Source organism: Gadus macrocephalus, chromosome 7 (assembly GCF_031168955.1).
Source record: "Gadus macrocephalus chromosome 7, ASM3116895v1".
Classification (NCBI taxonomy): Eukaryota; Metazoa; Chordata; class Actinopteri; order Gadiformes; family Gadidae; genus Gadus; species Gadus macrocephalus.
Window position 1 is genome coordinate 8,100,160 of NC_082388.1, and position 18,366 is coordinate 8,118,525.

At 45.3% G+C, this 18,366-nt stretch overlaps 1 protein-coding gene across 1 annotated transcript in view; it reads left to right on the forward strand.

The window, feature by feature from the left end:
• The first annotated feature begins 13,036 nt into the window (after positions 1-13,036).
• mks1 (MKS transition zone complex subunit 1) overlaps positions 13,037-18,366 on the forward strand; it is a 9,816-nt gene continuing 4,486 nt past the window's right edge. Inside the window, exons 1-11 of the mRNA XM_060056369.1 lie at positions 13,037-13,570; positions 13,908-14,029; positions 14,340-14,392; positions 14,516-14,674; positions 14,899-14,996; positions 15,265-15,393; positions 16,204-16,308; positions 16,464-16,572; positions 16,811-16,867; positions 16,982-17,024; positions 17,581-17,643. Of these exons, the coding sequence (XP_059912352.1) occupies positions 13,494-13,570; positions 13,908-14,029; positions 14,340-14,392; positions 14,516-14,674; positions 14,899-14,996; positions 15,265-15,393; positions 16,204-16,308; positions 16,464-16,572; positions 16,811-16,867; positions 16,982-17,024; positions 17,581-17,643 (1,015 nt within the window). The 5' untranslated portion in view covers positions 13,037-13,493. The remainder of the gene's footprint in view (positions 13,571-13,907; positions 14,030-14,339; positions 14,393-14,515; positions 14,675-14,898; positions 14,997-15,264; positions 15,394-16,203; positions 16,309-16,463; positions 16,573-16,810; positions 16,868-16,981; positions 17,025-17,580; positions 17,644-18,366) is intronic.

The following is an 18,366-nucleotide window of genomic DNA, read 5'->3' on the forward strand; positions in this document are numbered from 1 at the left end:
CACTATTGGGTTGAGGTCAATTAGATCTCGTTATTGTTATTTTAGTGTTTTAAATGTTAAGAGCAACTAAGGAAGTGACATCCACCATCAGTGTAATTGTCGCAGAAGGTGACTAGGGCGGGACAGTACATTAATTGCAAAGACAGTTGATCTCCCCCAGATCCCGAACAATGGACTCTGACTAGAGCCGTTATTCCCTGCCCCTAGGGGCACTTTGGGTTGGGGTGTACGTTGTGTTTTTTCTTGTACACAGTAGAAGAGGGACCAGGAACTGAACGATCATCGCTGACCTAGCTACGCCAGGAAGGACCTCTTGGAAGTTCTTCAGTTCCCGACAACGCCTGCCAGCCCTGTGAGAAAGGTACGTATCTTAGCCTTAAGTCTGGTTCCAATAACGTCACCCAACACTGAAGCATTGCTTTGTTGATCTTTTTTCCGTCAAGAAGTGGTCAAGTTATTATTATAACGAGGCTCGCACAACGACGTAATCGGAGTCTGTCTTTATCATCCAACTCTATACAGCAGTAGTAGACTAGTGTGCATGCCCGGGACTCCAGCTAACCCCGCCCCCGGTACCGACGTCCATCCGGTTACTACAAAACGAAGGCATTCCTTACACTATTATTCCATAATACCCCATCTCCCTTTCTTTGAGAACAAAGGGTGGACCACCTTTGTCTCTGCAGGTCTGAAGGGGTTTATCATGCCCTTTTGCTGGAAGACCTGTCCCTGATCTGTCCCTGTTTCAACCATAATGGGAACTATTACTTTAGCAGGCTGTGTTCTCAAAACTCAAACTCTCAGGTTTCAGGTAAATGTAAACAGCAGAGCAATTTAACAATCACATTTCACTCTCTTTTTCTTTATTTTTTTAGCGTAGACCAAACCAATAAATCACCAATCAAGTCTCTGCGGCTTTCTCACCTCTCTCCCACACCTGGTCCGCACAGTCTCTGTGCCGGGGCCCTCTCTGCTGGGTGATGTTGTCACTGGTGGAGCTGGTTCTGGTGCAGATGAATCTTTTCCCACCGGTTGCTCATCAGCGTTGTCTACATCATCATCATCATCATCATCAGTTTTTCCCGCTGGGCGCATATCTGGCCTTGGGGCACTACTGCTGGAGAGTTGGAAGTCTCTGTTCCAGCAGCAGCATCACATGGACATCAGTCAGGTACCTTGTCAAGGACACCACGACACTCAGCTAGGAGAAGCCGGGGATCGAACCAGCAACCTTCAGGTTACCAGCCAACCCGCTCTACCTCCTGAGCTACTGCCGCTACCCCACTGTTGTGCTGCAGTGGCACCAAGTAATGCTGGTTCCTCCTCAGTGTGCCCTGAGGCACCTGGACGATATAAGAGCGAGCGGTGTTGTGTGTAGATAGCACTGTGCCCTGGACTCGTGCATCGGTGATCCACACATCCTCCCCAGGTACGGGTGTCTCCAGGTTTCTCGCTCAGTGTCTCTTGTCGAAGGATCTTGCGTCGTTCCTCCTCTTCTCCCTTTCTTTGGCCTCCAGCGCATTGTAGTCAGGCAAAACTGGATTCAGCAAAGTTGAAGGGGCAGGAACTGTAGTGCGGAGGCGGCGCCCCATCAACAGCTCGGCTGGGCTATAGCCGTTCTGTAGAGGGGGTGCTCTGTATGCCAGCAATGAAAGATATGGATCTGATGCCTTTGTTATCAGGTTTTTCACGGTTTGTACAGCGCGTTTCGCCTCCCCATTGCTCTGAGGAAACTTGGGGCTGCTCGTGATGTGCACAAAGCCATACTCTGCTGCAAAGGCTTTAAAGTGGCTACCTGAGAACTGGGGCCCATTGTAACTTTTTCGAAATTCACCAATTCCATGACGAGAAAACATGAATTTCAGGTGCACCACCACATCTGTGGTCCTTGTTGGTGACAGCAGCATAACTTCCACATACCTTGAGAAATAATCTACTACCAGTGGATAGGTCTTGCCTTTCAGCGTGAAAAGGTCAGCTCCCAAAGTCTGCCAAGGCCTGTCTGGCATCTCTGTTGGCATCAGCGGCTCTTTGACGTTCCTTCTCTCTTGAATGCAGGTCCTACATTTCAGCACCATGTCATTCAGCTGGCTGCTAAGTCCTGGCCACCATACCGTCTGTTTGGCCTGGCCCCTGCACTTTGTCACCCCCAGGTGTCCCTCATGTAGTCTCTGCAGCACATCACCTTGTAAGGCCGATGGGATGCACCGCAGCAGAACTCCATCGTGCACAGTCAGCACTGCTTCATCAGCCCAGTAATGTCTCAGCACTCCCTGTAGCTGGCTTTTGTAAGGCCAGCCATCTGCAGTACTCCATCAGTACAGAGCATGTGCTGGCTGCCTTCAGGTGGTCACATAGGCTGCTCAGATAATCTCCACTGACAGGAATGTTGCTGATGACAGAGTCTACATAGATGTTGGTGTCCTCTAGTAGGCTTGTATATGTGTGTGCTCTTGCCACTCTCAAAGGAGCACGAGATAAGGTGTCGGCTGTCCAGAGGCTTTTGCCAGGGACATGATTGACTGTATAGTTGTACCTCATGAGTCTCATCCTAAACCTTTGGATTCTTGGTGGGAGGTCATCCAAAGCTTTCCCTCCCAGCAAACTCACAAACGGCTTATGGTCAGTTTCCAGCTCGAATGGTTTTCCCAGGATGAAACAGCTGAACCTTTTTACATGCCCACGTCGCAGCCAATGCCTCCTTCTCCACTTGAGCATAGTGCTGCTCTGTTGGTGACATTGACCTGGACGCATATGCCACAGGTGACCACATGGCATTGCTCTTCTGCAGCAGGACTGCCACCAGGCCAAAGGGAGAGGGGTCAGCAGAGACTTTTAGTGCACTGTTTGGGTTGTATAGCGTGAGCACTGGTGTGGATGACAGCTCTGTTTTTAACTGATCAAAGGCGGCCTGCTGCTCTACCCCCCAGTACCAGTGGTTCTCCTTGGACAGCAGGTCTAGCACTTTGTCTTTTTCAGCCATGTTAGGCAAGCTGATTGACCATGCCCAGAGAACTCCTGAGTTCGCTGACATTTTTGGGTGCATCCATCTCTTGTACTGCTCTCGTCTTCTCTGGATCTGGCTTCACTCCATCTGCTGAAATCACATGACCCAGGAATCTGATTGTGTGGCGTGTGAGCTCACATTTGTCCATGTTGAGCGTAATGCTGGCCTTTTGTGCCTTCTCTAGAACCGCATTTAGCCGCACATCATGCTCCTCCTGCGTCTGTCCCCAGACCAGGATGTCATCCATGTGACCCAGTACCCCCTCCAGGCCACTGGTCACTTCTGTCACCATCATCCTTTGAAAGTGCTCGGGAGCTGATGCTATGCCGAAGGGTAGACGGTTAAAATAGTAGCGCCCAAAAGGCGTGATGAAGGTGGTGTATTTGGCAAACTCTTTTGTCAATGGTACTTGCCAATAGCCCCTGTTGTCATCTAATTTGCTGAATACTGTTGCACCAGCTAGCATGCCCAGAGTGTATTCAACAGAAGGCATGATAAACCTTCTCTGCATACTGATTCATTCATTTTTGAGAAATCCAAACAAATGCGCAGTGTTTCTCTGGCTACACCTAGGACAGGGTAGGGTAGATTGTACAGAGGGTACATTGCCACCTGGCCCAAACAATGGGTGTGTCGACACTACCAGGCACCTCACATCATGCCCCCCTGTAATGTCATGGTACACCTCGGCTGGCAGGGCGGTGACATCAGCACCAGTGTCTATTTAAGAGCACACTTATGTTTGTCTCACTTGTAGCTGCACCGTCCACGGGTCTTTTCCAGCATCCACGGCCCCCAGGAAAAAGCTCTCTTCTTCCTCTGTAGTGAAAGCATTCAGAGATTTTGCACTGTTTCTTCACACCTTGCCATAATGTCCATTTTTTCCACAGTTGTGACACACAGCATCTTTAGCAGGGCATTCCAATATTCCATGCGAGGGCATTTTTCCACATCTATTACAGGCCTTTGAACCTGGCTGTGGCCATGCATTAAGTTTATTTTTGCCTGGTGTTTGTGCTTGTGGCTGATGCTTTGAGGGAAATTTGGGTTTTCTGTAGCTTTTAGCATGCACAGCATCAACATTAGAGCACTTGCTAGCACAGTCATTTTCACCTCTTAAGTCAGACTGCTGACGTCTTACTTCTTCAGATTGCCGTATCTTTGTTATAGCAGTTTCAAGGGTAAGGTCTCTGTCTAACTGTAGCTTCTCTGACAATGAGAAGTTTCTCAGCCCGAGCACTATCCTGTCGCGGATCAGCTCATTCTGTAACTGTCCATATTTGCAGTGTTCAGCTAATCCGTATAGAGCACAAAAGGCCTTTATGAGCCACAATATAGCGACGAGCAGCTGAGGGCTATGGAGGAACAGGAGACGGCGGAAGCTGCCGCCGCTACAGCCGAGGCAGAAGACCTGCCTGCCGCAGACGAGGACCCCACAATGGCTCGAGCTGGGGCGGAATGGTGGTGCCTGTGCTCTCACTGTGCGCCAATTAGGAATGCGCGATATAAACGATATACGATATAAACGATAAAAAATGGCCTACGATAGAGATTTTAGTTATATTGCTCTATCGCGATAATGTATGTTTGACGCGATCTATCCATGACTCGCGAAATATAAAGAGCCACGAGCTGCAACCGTCTGCAACGCATCGTCCGCGACCCGCGAATTTTAAAAAGAGCCACGAGCTGCAACCAGCTGCATCGCATCATCCGCGACACGCGAAATTTAAAGAGCCACGAGCTGCAACCGGCTGCAACGCATCGTCCGCGACCCGCGGAATTTAAAGAGCCACGAGCTGCAAACGGCTGCAACGCATCGTCCGCGACCCGCGGAATTTAAAGAGCCATGAGCCCCAACCGGCTTCAACGCATCATCGTCATCTAAGTAAATATGGCTGAAAGCGAAACGGAGGAGCTGGTGATTGCTCTCATTTCATGTTCATTTCAAAATTATATGCGTTCATTTTCCACTTATTATTTTATGTTTTAATAGCAAGTATCTGTGCACACACTTGGAAGATTTTTCTTTATTTAAAATAGCCATGCCTAATACTGGACGTATTTCCCTAATTCACAGTATCCGTTTCTTTATTAACAAGACACCACCAATTTTTATTTCATTAAGAGAAGTATACGTCATTACACAGAAGATTTTTTTCTTTTTTAAAGTCTCTGCAGCTACAACATTATGTTGTATGATTAGTTTTGCACAATAAATGTTCTCAAAACGACATACATTTAGCAGTTTAGCTTTCCTTAGAGTCTATGTAACCTGTTCTGAAATGGTTCTATTATGATTTATATATCGTGATATATATCGTTATCGCAATAGGTTGCATGTATATCGCAATATGGATTTTAGGCCATATCGCCCATCCAGCGCCAATGGATACAGAACCAGAGTCTGCCTGCTGCCGAGAATTCCAGCGTTGCCAATTCCTTCTGGTCGAAATCATGGATCGGAGGAAGAAATTAGGGCTGTCAAAATTAATGCGTTGACGCAGGGTGATTAATTTGCGATTAATTATAACACGTTAACCCATGTGCAAAATGACCCGCACAATATTTCACACAGCGAATTCCAGCGGCCGCTCTGCACTACTCGCCGCTAGTCGCCGCTCTAGAGCTTTGGCTGAGACACAAGATGGATACCAAACTGAAAGAAGCTGTTGGCCCTGACGAGTGGCATTGGACAGTAAGTACGTCAATCAAACTGTCGTACTGCACTCCCCCTCCCCCGCACGACCCCTTCGTGCACGTACTCCAAGCTCGTGACCCAGAGCAAGCTTCTGTTTGTTGTTATCCTGCGGTAGCTACTGGAGCTAGCTAACTAGCTAATGGCTCGCTCTCGCGCATCTGTGTTCGCGCTCCTGCATGATTGCGCGTCCATGTACTTGGAATGGGTGGAGTCAGAGTCAGCGTTGAATGAGAGGGGGTAGGACCATTTGAGTTGTGTAATTTCAAAATCTGCTGGCGCTTCGCAAATCCCATACCCAACCTTTAAGTTAACTACCAGCTAACCACAGACACTACCAGCTTTAGGATTATGACTGTATATGCCACCAACAAAAAAAGTGGCATTGTTAACTATTACAAATGCATATTTCACTGTTTAAATTAATTATGCTTTCACAGGGCTCATCTCTTAAAGGCCCACTATGCAGGATTGGCCATTTCTTCGCTGTTTTCTCGTTTTGCGCTCGCACTTTTCTCTACACAGCTCCCCCTACAGCTTCGTAGTAGGTATTTTGCAACACTGTCGTAACAACTCGTTGACGACCCTTCGCCATGCACTTCTACGCTAGCCATCTGCATTTGTTTTCAAAGAAACTGGCGAATGTGTGTAGCCACGTAGATTTTCATAAAGAGTAGACAAGGTTATACATTTTGAAATGGTGTATTTGTGTTACAATAAACATAAACCCATCCTTTTTTACAGTTGACGGGGAAATGTTATATCCTAGATTAGAATTGTTATATTTGGTTCAACAGAACGATTAGTGTAAGAGTGTTTGCCAACATAATTCATAATGATAGTGTTATGTATGAAGCTTAAGGTGCTTTGTTCATGGTGACCACTAGGTGGCACCTCTGACTTGTATAAATTCCCGTGCACAATAAACCAGCCTGGCTGAAGTTGCAGAACAAGATACAATGTTTCCGTGTTGATCTCTGTATGGCTGTGAACGATTGTCACGTAAAAGATACAGGGAACATAACATAAATTGGCGATGAGGATGGGATACGAACCCGGGTTCGTATCACAAGATAGCATGAACAATTTGCGCAACATTCGTACATTTATGTATCTGCTCAAGTACGTCACTTGTGCGGAATCGCCGGGAGTTGGATCCAGACAACAAGAGGGTATGCTGTCGCCAGTGTGTGGAAGATTAGGGTCACATTTATGTATACGTGTCAATGTTTGCAAATAAAAATTTTAAATAATTATTGTATATGGTTTTAAAATGTTTCCCTTTTTTTTTTAAAAGAACAGATGTTTGCACCACCTTTCTTTCATTTGTTCAATAATGCATACTTTTTGATTAGAAAAATATTTATTTTGGATATTGAATAAAATGCAAGTGACAGTTCTTCATGGTTAGTTTTGTGCCTTACGGCTGTGTAGCATCTTCTTGATGGTTCTCTTGATTTCCTCGTGACACTTGTGCCCGCACAAGTTCGGATGTGAGTGGCTGTACCGGGGCAAGCAGGCCGAGACATCTTGGGTCATCAAGCAACAATGCTGTTTGCCAACGCTTGTAACTAAGAAAAAATACAAAGTTATCTTTTTACAAATATGTTTATACACGGGGAACTACACCAAAGGTATAACATGGCTAAAGCTATAATGGAGGTTCACGTCTCGTAAAATGTAACAGTTCTGTTACCGACAAATATGTGCTAACTAGCAGCTCTCGTGCAGGGTACTGCATTATATGGCCAGCCGGACATATCAAATGATATAGGCTACACTCAGGCCCGCCGCTCCCTATACGCAGAGTACGCAGAGTGCGTAGGGTACCAAGTACCTGAGGGGGCACAAAAAAAAAAGGTTTGCAAATAAATAAAAATAAAAAATACATTATTGAATTAAAAAAATATGTACATTAGTTATGAAGAGGCCCACCGTTGTTTGTTCTTAATTGTATAACCTATCACTCAATTTCGTCAAATTAGATGTTTTTACCTAATATATAAAATGGGGCTCCCCCCACACTCTTAGGAAAATCTGAGGCATTCGAATACCAGTCAATGATCTATTCTAAATAAACAAGAACCTGGATTCGGGGATTTAGCCTGTATCTGGGGGACGAGACAGACGAACAGCAAAACAACCATGGAAACAAAGGTGTTTGGTAGCGAGTATGCTAACAGCCCAGCAAGTAAGCAAGCTAGAAACATACAGGGCTCACAACAAAATGGTCGAGCAAACACATTTTTACAGAGACTATCAACATCAAGAAAGCCATGAGGACAAAGTTCACCCAAGGGTACTTACAATTTCAAAAGCAACGCAGCCAAGTCGGCGTCCGATTTGCAGTCTTCTTTTTCTTTCCGTTCACGCTATTCCTGAAAAGCTCACCTAACGTTTACTCGTGTCTGGCCTCTCTGTCGGTCGTCTCCCTTTACCCTTCTTCTGTTCCTCCGACATTAGGTTTCTCTGTCTCCGTATTTAGTCGGCTTATCCATGATGAATGTAACAATCCCTTCGCTACTTGTGTTTATATCGAGCCGGTTCCGTGTTTGTGGGTCTGTAGTGCCATAAAACAATTCGTTACTTCGCGAGACCCGAGACTCCCGCAAGAGTGGGCGGCGGGTCGCCGGCAGAAACTGGCATGTTCCCTTTCTCCGCCAAGATGCGCTGGGGGGAGTCGAAGCAGCGACCAATCGAACCAAAAAGTGTAATAGAACCATCACAATGACTCTTGACCTGTTATATTAAGGTAAATTAAGCCAAAAAAGTAGCATAGTTCCCCTTTAAACCCATGTGGTAAGTCATGGGGATTTAAGATCAGGTTAATAAACAAGGCGATGGATAGATTTGAATGAAAGACCTCACTTCGTATAATCTGTAACTTCACTAATGTGACATTAGTGACACTGTCACTAATGTTTAATATGTAACCATTGTGTACGTAATGCTTCAATTACTGTATGGAATGTACTTTTGTATATCGTGGGTGAGAATGTCGAGGGCCCGTAGTTTAGAACATTGTGATTGGCCATCTTAGGGGAGGCCACACAATAAGGATATAACGCAGAGCTCCGAGACTGTTCGCTAGCTCTCAGGTGATGTTGTTACTCTCTGCGGTGACAATAAGCCGTGATCATTCAACCCTAGTCCTTCTTAACATCTCGTAATTTTAGGCTGTGGGTTTTATCCACGACATTCTGCAGTATCGTTTTTTCCAGTTTCACGCTATGTCCATGGGTTCTTCTTGGAACAGCTAGTCTAACGGCTCTCACGCCTCGTGCCCACTACCTCCGTCCGTTGACTGATCCCCATTGACTTTGAATGGGGACGGACGCGCAATGCATTGTGGATCCGTCCGTTCCGTTGGAGCCTTTGGCTCCGTCAAAAAGTTGAAAAATTTTCAACTTTTTCGGCAGCGACGGATCCGTCATCCAATCAGATCGCGTATGCAAATTTAAGCACTGTGACGCGACTCGGGCTCTGACGATACTGGAAAGCGGGAAAACGGGTCATCTTGCATCGCAAAAAGCAGGAAGAAGCGGGAAGAACCCGGCGAAGCGATTTGATTGGCTGACGGATGCCTCTGCAAAGACTACTAGTACTCCCCCATCCGTCAGCCACGCCTTCCCACGTCCGTTGACTGACGGTGCAGTGGGCATGTAGGGTCAATGCCCACTGCCTCTGTCCGTTGACTGATCCCCATTGACTTTGAATGGGGACGGACGCGCAATGCATTGTGGATCTGTCAAAAAGTTGAACAATTTTCAACTTTTTCGGCAGCGACGGATCCGTCATCCAATAAGATTGCGTATGCAAATTGAAGCACTGTGACACTACTCGGGCTCTGACGACCCTGGAAAGCTCCCCCATCCGTCAGCCACGCCTTCCGACGTCCTTTGACTGACGGTGTAGTGGGCACGAGGCGTTAGCTGGGTATCCGAGGTTGCCCTGCCTCTATAGTCTCTGATCTGTTCTCACTTGCACGCTGTTTAGATACGGAGTAGGCGCGGCCTCTATGACGTAGTACATGTGATACTATGATGTTGAGTGACCGCCTCGGCTTCCTCGTATGTGTGATGGTGCTGCCATCTTGTGGCAATGTGCAGTTATTGCAGCTTATATGCTTGGTCCTGCTCCCTTTGTGGCTATGTGCAGTTATTGCAGCTTATATGCTTATTTGCCTCACATGTCCCCACGGCTAAGCCTGTAGAATAGGGATGGCAGATTCAGCAATCTGATCCTCTCCCAATAGGGTTGGTTCCTCATTTCCAACCCTATCTTGCTAGGAGACCAGACCGACACCCCAGACTCAAGATGTCAATTTAATTGATCGATGGGTACACCTTTGTATCGTCTGTATAGAGCATTGCGAAGCTGGAGATAATGTCTGGCAGGTCGTTGATGAATACTATGAATAGAAACGTAGGCTTATGCCGTAGGCTTGTCGTTTCTGGATCGGGACAGTGTCGAAGGCCTTCTGGAAGTCTAGATACAGAATAGCTAGGTTTGATCCTTCATCCAGGAGTTCCGTCCAATGGATGAGTACCTTCAGTAGCTGTAAGGTGGTGGACCGCTTAGCTCTGAAACCATGCTGTGTGTCTGAGAGGAGGCTGTTATGCTGTAGGTGGTTCGTCATGTGTCGCCTCACTACTTTCTCAAGGAGTTTGCCCACTGTTGACGTCAAGCTCACAGGTCCGTAATTTCTTGGCTGCGATTTCCGATTTCTGGACTTAAAGGCCTTTGGTCTCATCTTGGCTTCCTTCACTATTAGCTTCTCGAAGTCTCTTCTCAGTTGTAGGTTCATGTTTTGTGACACGTTCCTCTTCCTGGTGTATTTCTCATAGTCTTCTTTGCTGCCTGTGTATGCATACCTCTTCAATGCCCAGTATTTCTTCTTGCAGCTCTTCCTGGCCTTGCCATTCATCCACAGCGGTCTGGTCCATTTCACGCTTCTCTGTGTGCATCATGGGACATAGTCAACAGCTTGCTGGTACTTGTCCTTGCTGTAGTTCCATTTAGGTGCTCCATGACTTCCCAGTTTGTGTCAAAGAACTTCCTCATCTTTGCATATAGTCAACTCGGTTTATACTGTGCTTCAGGGTCTCCGACTCCGTAATCACTGGTTCAACATCTATTGTGAAAATCAAGCATAATTGATCACTTTTACCCAGTGGTTCTGTGTATGTGACGCTTGTAATAATCTCTTCCTTGTTGCTTAGGACTAGGTCCTGTAGGGAAGGTGTCTGTCCGAATCTGTATCTGGTAGGTTCTGTGATGTGTTGCGTCCAGAATTCGTCTTGAATGACATCTATGAACATTTTCTCGTCTCTGCTAACACAGTTTTGGTTTTCCCAGTTGATTCCCGTCATATTGAAGTCACCCACTACTACTCTAGTTCTTGGCGTTTCCTCTGCAAGTGCCACTCAGCATATCTCTCAGTCGTTTGTTCTTTGCGGTATAAAGCAAAGAATGTGTCCCGAGTAGAATTCTGTTCCCATCTGTTGATCTCATTATGCACCATAGTTGTTCCTTGTGAGCTGCTGCAGACAGAGCTTCTTCTCTTGTCACTTCCAGGTGATTGCCAGTATATATCAGCACTCCTCTATTGCTATGATTCCCTTCCATCAGCTTGTAATCTTTAATGCTGAACTCCACTGTTGTGTCCACCCAGGTGTTCGTCTTGTTCTTGGGAAGGGACTTGGTTATGGCTATAATGTCAGGCTGGTCTCTGTTGATGCGCAGCTTCAGCATGTTGCGTTTCCCGAGTAAGAAGTCTGCTTTTGTGTACATCTAATCTACAGATACATCTAATACCTCTCGTTTGTCTAGTGGTAGTCTCTTCACCCGCATCCCCATCCATCGTATTCTCTTCAGTTTCTCTGGAACTCGCGCTGATTGTAGATTGTAGATTCATCTGGAAGGAGACTATTGTCCATGATTTGGCTTGATCCGCTTCCGAAGTCAGAGGAGTCATCTTCGCCTAGATCTGCGGTTTCCCCATCCAACTGCACATCATTTCAAAATATCTCTATGTCGTCCCCCGTGTCATCACCAGTTACTCTAGTTGCATTAAAACCTTCATTATTGCAACATTAAAACTTGATCCTTCACCTGAATAAAATGCCTGGTCCCCTTCTTGGTTGTGGGTCCTACTCATCTTCTCCTTGTTGCTGGTCTCCGGTCACTTGTTCCACTGATTGCCAGTCCTTGTTCACCACTCTCTTCTCTCGTCTTTATTTCGTCTCTCAATGTTTTGTTGCAGTCTCACCTTCTTGGACTCATCTGGTGTAATGTTAATGTGTTTCAGTTCTTCTATGTTCAGTAGCATCTTGGCATTGTTCAGCAATCTTCTTTTCTGGCTGAACTGTCCTAATACTACTTTTGTCAATAGTGCGCCACGAAGAATCCTACGTATAGACTTATCAAAGTTGTTTACCTCTATAGGCGTGGTTCCCGAGCGGTTTCTTGGGAAACACTCCTTACGTCGCTTGTGCACGGCGCTGTCCAGAAAGAAAGTGCTGAAATCGATTGCTCAGAGTTCAATTTTCCATTTCATGCGCAGGTGCATGCACAGCGTTCAAAAAAATATTGTAGTCTTTGCGAATAAAACATTGCTCAACATCCTTCTAGTAGGCTTCAACATTTATTTAACTATTGGTGAACATACTACACACATATTACTACATAAATATATGGAAAATATACAGAAATTCATAAAATATACACAAAAAATACAGAACAAATACTTACTGGTACTCCATACAAGTGCTCCACAAAGCAACAACCCGCACACACCACGTCTTCACATCCAAGATTAACAAGTTGTCCACCGGTAAGCACAAGAAAGAACGGACCAAGATGCACCGGGCCCAGCATTAAATAGCAATATACGTTTTAGGCAGGTCTTTGGTCTATAGTTGGGCTGGAAATTGTCAATCCAATCTGGAAACAAATCTAGACAAACAATATTGCTATATGAAAGCTGAGATTCAAATGAGTCCAACGGTAGGCCTAGAAGCCTCATCATTTATCATTTTGTGAGCTTATTTCGATGAACTGTTAAGGAATAAGGTCAATAACATACCTTTCCAAGTAACTACCACCACACACACACACACACACACACACACACACACACACACACACACACACACACAGACGCGCACAATCAGAACAGCTCAGCTATTTTATATTTTATCTCAAATGTATTCAAACTTGATCACTTTAGCTATTTATTTAACTCTTCACTTTATTTGTTTCCAACCATTTTACTTTTTTTAAATGGTGTGTATGTTTACATTCTTTACTCAATTTAGACTCTGTTCAAATCATTTCACTTGATTTAAGCCATTTATCATTTATTTGCGTCTTAAACGATGTGGTTTACTAAACCATATTTTACAGTAAATACATTATGTAGTACTGATTCTGATTATGTTGGTGTTTTGTCCATGTAGTTTCATCCCGCCCTGCAGGCGGCACTGTGGTGCATAATATGTGCTGCTCAGGTGACCGAGTGAAGAAGAAGTCCGTTACTACGCAACGGCCATAACGCTCATGGCTTCCTTGAAACTGTATTCTAGTTCTGATCTGTTCCTTAACATCATGGTGGTTCACTCTTCAAACAGAAAGCTTCCAGATCATTGATGTAACGAGGCTTCATAGCTGTTTATCCATCAATGAACACGGGAGCAGGTGTCTGGAGACTCGGACCCAGACGGTAAAGTTTAGCTGACCAAGCTCGACCCCTATCAGTTTAATCTTTTGGTTACCTTCACATCATCAATGGCAGAAAGCTGGAATACAGACACGAGTGAGGCTGTGTACCGATCGAGGGATGCTATCAAAAACCTCAGGATATCGTAAGTAATCTTTTACCTTTTGGCCTTCTTCCATCTCGCTAATTCGGCCTCACGTCACCTCCAACCCATCATGAAACTACATTAAAGACCTCGAACCCATCATGAAACTACATTAAAGACCTCATTAAACTACATTAAAGACCTGCAAACCATCATGAAACTACGTTAAAGACCTCATGAAACTACATTAAAGACCTCCAACTATCATGAAACTATATTAAAGACCTCCAACCCGTCAGGAAACGACATTAAAGACCAACAATACTGACCGCCTTACAATGTAATCATGATGATGACTCATTTAAATGGTTTTGGTGTCTGCTGTCTGGTGTCTCAGGGTGCGTGTGGAGAGGGTGACTTCCAGCGTGGTGCTGTCCCAGCATCTCCAACAGACAGTGCTGTCCCAACAGAACCCAGGGGTCATTGAGCTGGACACCCTGACCCCGCAGGCCCAAGCTGGTACTTTTCACGCAGTGGATACTCTGTTTGTAACAGATGAATGTGCACTTTAAGTATTGTAGTTATCACATCTGCACTTAGTAGTACATATGATAATACAAGATCTGACTTGTGGTAGTTTACCCTATTTTGTGCGTAAAATATAAAAACCATTGATCAAGAATCCTAAGTATGCACTCCTAAGACAGCACAACACTGTCTTTTTTCTCTCTCTCTCTCTCTCTCTCTCTCTCTCTCTCTCTCTCTCTCTCTCTCTCTCTCTCTCTCTCTCTCTCTCTCTCTCTCTCTCTCTCTCTCTCGCTCTCTCTAGGAGATAATGTGGAAGAGCTTGTGGTGCATTGGCAGGAGAAGCTTTTCAGCCAGGTACCAGTACAGGCCAGTTAGTTTGTAGTTAGAATGTCTAGGATCTCTCCTAATGTCTCTCCTTATTTCTTAATGCTCAACCGTTACCTGTTGGACCACCAGTGTGTTCTTCTGTGTGTTCAGAGTGAGATGGATCTCTTCCAAAGCGAGGCAGCATGCCACAGTCCTCTGGAGAAGCAGTACCACACAGAGGTCAGGGCCCTCCTCCGGACCAAGGGTCGACGCAACCAGAGGGTCTTCACCTACACCGAACACGACCGCTTCACCAGCCTTCAGCAGCTGGTGGGGCTCCAGTGGCATGCACATGTTTCCACGAAAACACGCACAGACGCACGTGCGCACACACACGTTGAGAAATGCATGAGATGGACATGAGGAAATGTAACTTTTTTTATGTGCAAGTACGAATAACCCCACCCTTGTGATAAAAACACTCTGTTTGTGTGTTCCACGGTTCTCTATTTAAAACTCTGATGTGATTATTAAAAAAAAAAAAAATGAAACAGCACAGTGAAGACTCGGTGACCACAGCCCAGTCGGCCCCCACCTTCCTGGCTGAGAGGATGTCCACGGTCAGAAACCGACGCCAGGAGAGACGCACCGTGTAGGTCGTCCTGTTGCTCAGATCGGCCTCCACCTCGTTGGAAGGCTTTTAGACTAACAATGTTAAAAAATGAACAGTAATATGCATGGGAGGGATATATATTTTTACTTTGTTATTTAATCGGCTGGCTGAAGTAATTCCAACATAGTAAGGCAACACTCATACCGTTATCATTGTAAAACTCACCCCTCAGTATCTGGATTATCTCCCAAAGCTACGTTGCTGAACAATTTAAACCGGTGTTCATGGTGCTGTGGTCCGCCCGCAGAGACTGCAGTGTTCCACCGTCTAAGATGATTACCTGGGAGCCCTCGCACGACTTTGTGAAGAGCAGTCATGTGGTGACCAACGCCATGACAACCATGCACATCATGGCCGACCTGGGACCTCCGGGCAGGTGAGTGGAGGGGGAACACATCACATACGGCCATGTTCTGACCTCAGGAAACCTAGCTTGTTGTGTGTAGAACCTCCCCATGTCATACAGTCTTTGGTTGTGAAATGTTTGTATAAGTGGCTATTAGTGGAGCCGTGAAGCTGAATTTGTCTGGATGCAGTCAGACAGCTGGGTCAATAAAGTTACAGAATATCCTACCGGTACTTGTGAGAAGTATGGATTCATTCGTTGAGGCTGATTATGTCAGAACTAATGTCGTCTACCTGGAACCGTTCAATTGAGCAATGGATTCTGTACAGGATCTAATACTCTTCATAATGTAAGATTTGGAAGTTGCGAAGTGAAAGAACAGAAGAGAGCGAGATAAGATAAATAAAACTGAATTAAAGCACAATAAAACCTTTCTTCCCTCTCTGCTCCCTTCCTCTCTACATGTTTCATTTAGAAGTGCTGCCATTCACCTGTGAATTAGAGGTAACATGGATACTGACAACCAATCAAGGAAGAGATGCCCTGATAAGCCACGAGCAGTCTAGAAAATGTTCCCATCCAAAAGCAGGCGTTGTCAAACAGTGCAGAATATTCCAAAGGAGCGTTTCCCTCACTGATAGCTGATGGATGGCTTAGGCATTCCTTAAAAAAATGTGAAATGTAAATAACTACTTACTTCCATAGTAATCGTACCTACAGCACCTTTTAATGGAATTATGAAGAATGATTGTATTCACTATCCAGGCGTGAATGTTGCAGAACCCTCTTGTCTTGTAGTGTACCGTCTGTGTGTGTGTGTGTGTGTGTGTGTGTTTCCAGGTTGGGCCTCAAGGAGAATGAGTGTCTTCTGTTCACTGTGAGGACGGACGGGAACGGCGTTGTCCTCCTGAAACCAGACTTTAACAAAGGAAAGGAACCATACAGGTAGGTCTATAACGGGAACCCTTCCTCATCATCTTTATCCTTAGGTTAATGTTGGGGTCCTCTCCTCTCTCAGACACCTCTCACTACACACCTCCCCTCTTGTTGATGAGACCCAACAAGAGGTATCTCTCTGATACAACATGTGTGACTCGCAGGGTCGAGACCAACGGAGAGAAGAAAGAAGTGTGGCGTCTCACCCTGGACAACGTGTCGACGGCAATGGCGGCGGAGGACAAGGAGAAGGAGCAGCACATGTACAAAGATGTGAGCTCTTCTCACGTCAAGCTGAAGGTTTAACAGACCGTTAAACCTGTCTATTAAACCTGACTTCAGCTCTCCTCACATCAAGCGTCAGGTTTAATCGACCAAACCAACCGTGGTTTGGCTGCTATTAAATCCTTTGACCTAGTACATTCATGTGTTAGGTCAAAGGATTTAATAGCAGCCAAACCATGGTTGGCTACCAAGGCTATTTTTACTGAATACCTTATGCTACCCACAGCTATACTCACGGCACAAAGACTACCTTAACAGCCTGGTTGGACATGATTTTGAAATGGTGAGTCAATGTAAAATGTGGGTCATTTATTTTTAAGAGGGACAATTTCTGTTTGAGAAAGGAAATGGCTTGCCAGCCTATACTAATGTTTGTTGATTGATGCATTTCCTCTAGCCACCACCAGGAGTCCTCCGTCTCATGGTGAACGGGGAGATCGGTGAGAGACCCATTAGACCAGGGGTTCCCAACCCTTTTGTTTGTCAATTTGAATGCATCATTTTAAGATGCATCATTTTTAAACAAAGGATGAGGCTGTTTTTCAAAATGGTTTATGTGTCATATTCACAACAATTAAAGCAACTGCAAAGAAATGCGTGAGTATCAGGCTCCCTTCAACAATGCATTCATATAAAAACGACCATATATACTTATAAGACAAACACAGGAAAAGTCACCTCCGACTTCAATAAAAAGTAGTGCAAAGACAGTCCTTGATTTTCAGATTAATTCACTAAATGTTTCCCTTTTCTCCACCACAAATAAGTATATTGAGTCTATGCTTTGGAGGAGATAACATGACTTGTGTATCCTAAGTTATGCAAAAAGAAAATATGTATTTATTTTTTTGTGGAAAAAGTTCAAGGCCAGGTTCTAAACGGTCCACGGACCGGGTTAGGGATGTCTGCATTAGACCATTCCAGAACACCAGACTACTCCGATTTGTCTCCTCATCCCTGCTCATTCTTCCTCTCCTCCTCTTCTCCCTGTCCCAGTGTCTGCCCTGGGCTTTGAATACGACAACCTGTACGTCCACTTCTTCATGGAGCTGCCAAATAGTGAGTCCCTGTTGTACGTACATTTCTTCATGGAGGTGCCCAATAGTGAGTCTCTGTTGTATTTCACTTCTTCATGGACGTGCTCAATAGTGAGTCCCTGTTGTAAGTCCACTTCTCATTGAGCTGCCCAATAGTGAGACTCTTTGCACTGCAGGATCCAGTAGTACAACATGGAGCTGCCCAATAGTGAGTCTTTGTAGTACCAAAGGTTCTAGTTTGGTTGTTTAAAAATACTGTCGAAAAACTTCAATGCACAAGGAGTTCATTTGATAAAGAGTATTGGAGAGTGATCACGCCGTGTTTCAGGGAGTATAAAAACATCTTAATGAATAGATTCTACTGCAGAGATGGTTCTGACTGGACGGTCAATTACTGGTTTTGACTCATGAAACGTCTCAGTGTCATGGTGACCTCTGCTCCTCCTCAGATTGTTCCCCCTCGGTTTAGACTCATGTCTCACTGTCGTGTTGAACCTCAGATTGGTCCACCTCGGTTTAGACTCATGTCTCACTGTCGTGTTGAACCTCAGATTGGTCCAAATTGGTTAAGACTCACGTCTCACTGTCGTGTTGAACCTCAGATTGGTCCACCTCGGTTTAGACTCATGTCTCACTGTCGTGTTGAACCTCAGATTGGTCCACCTCGGTTTAGACTCATGTCTCACTGTCGTGTTGAACCTCAGATTGGTCCAAATTGGTTAAGACTCACGTCTCAGTGTCATGT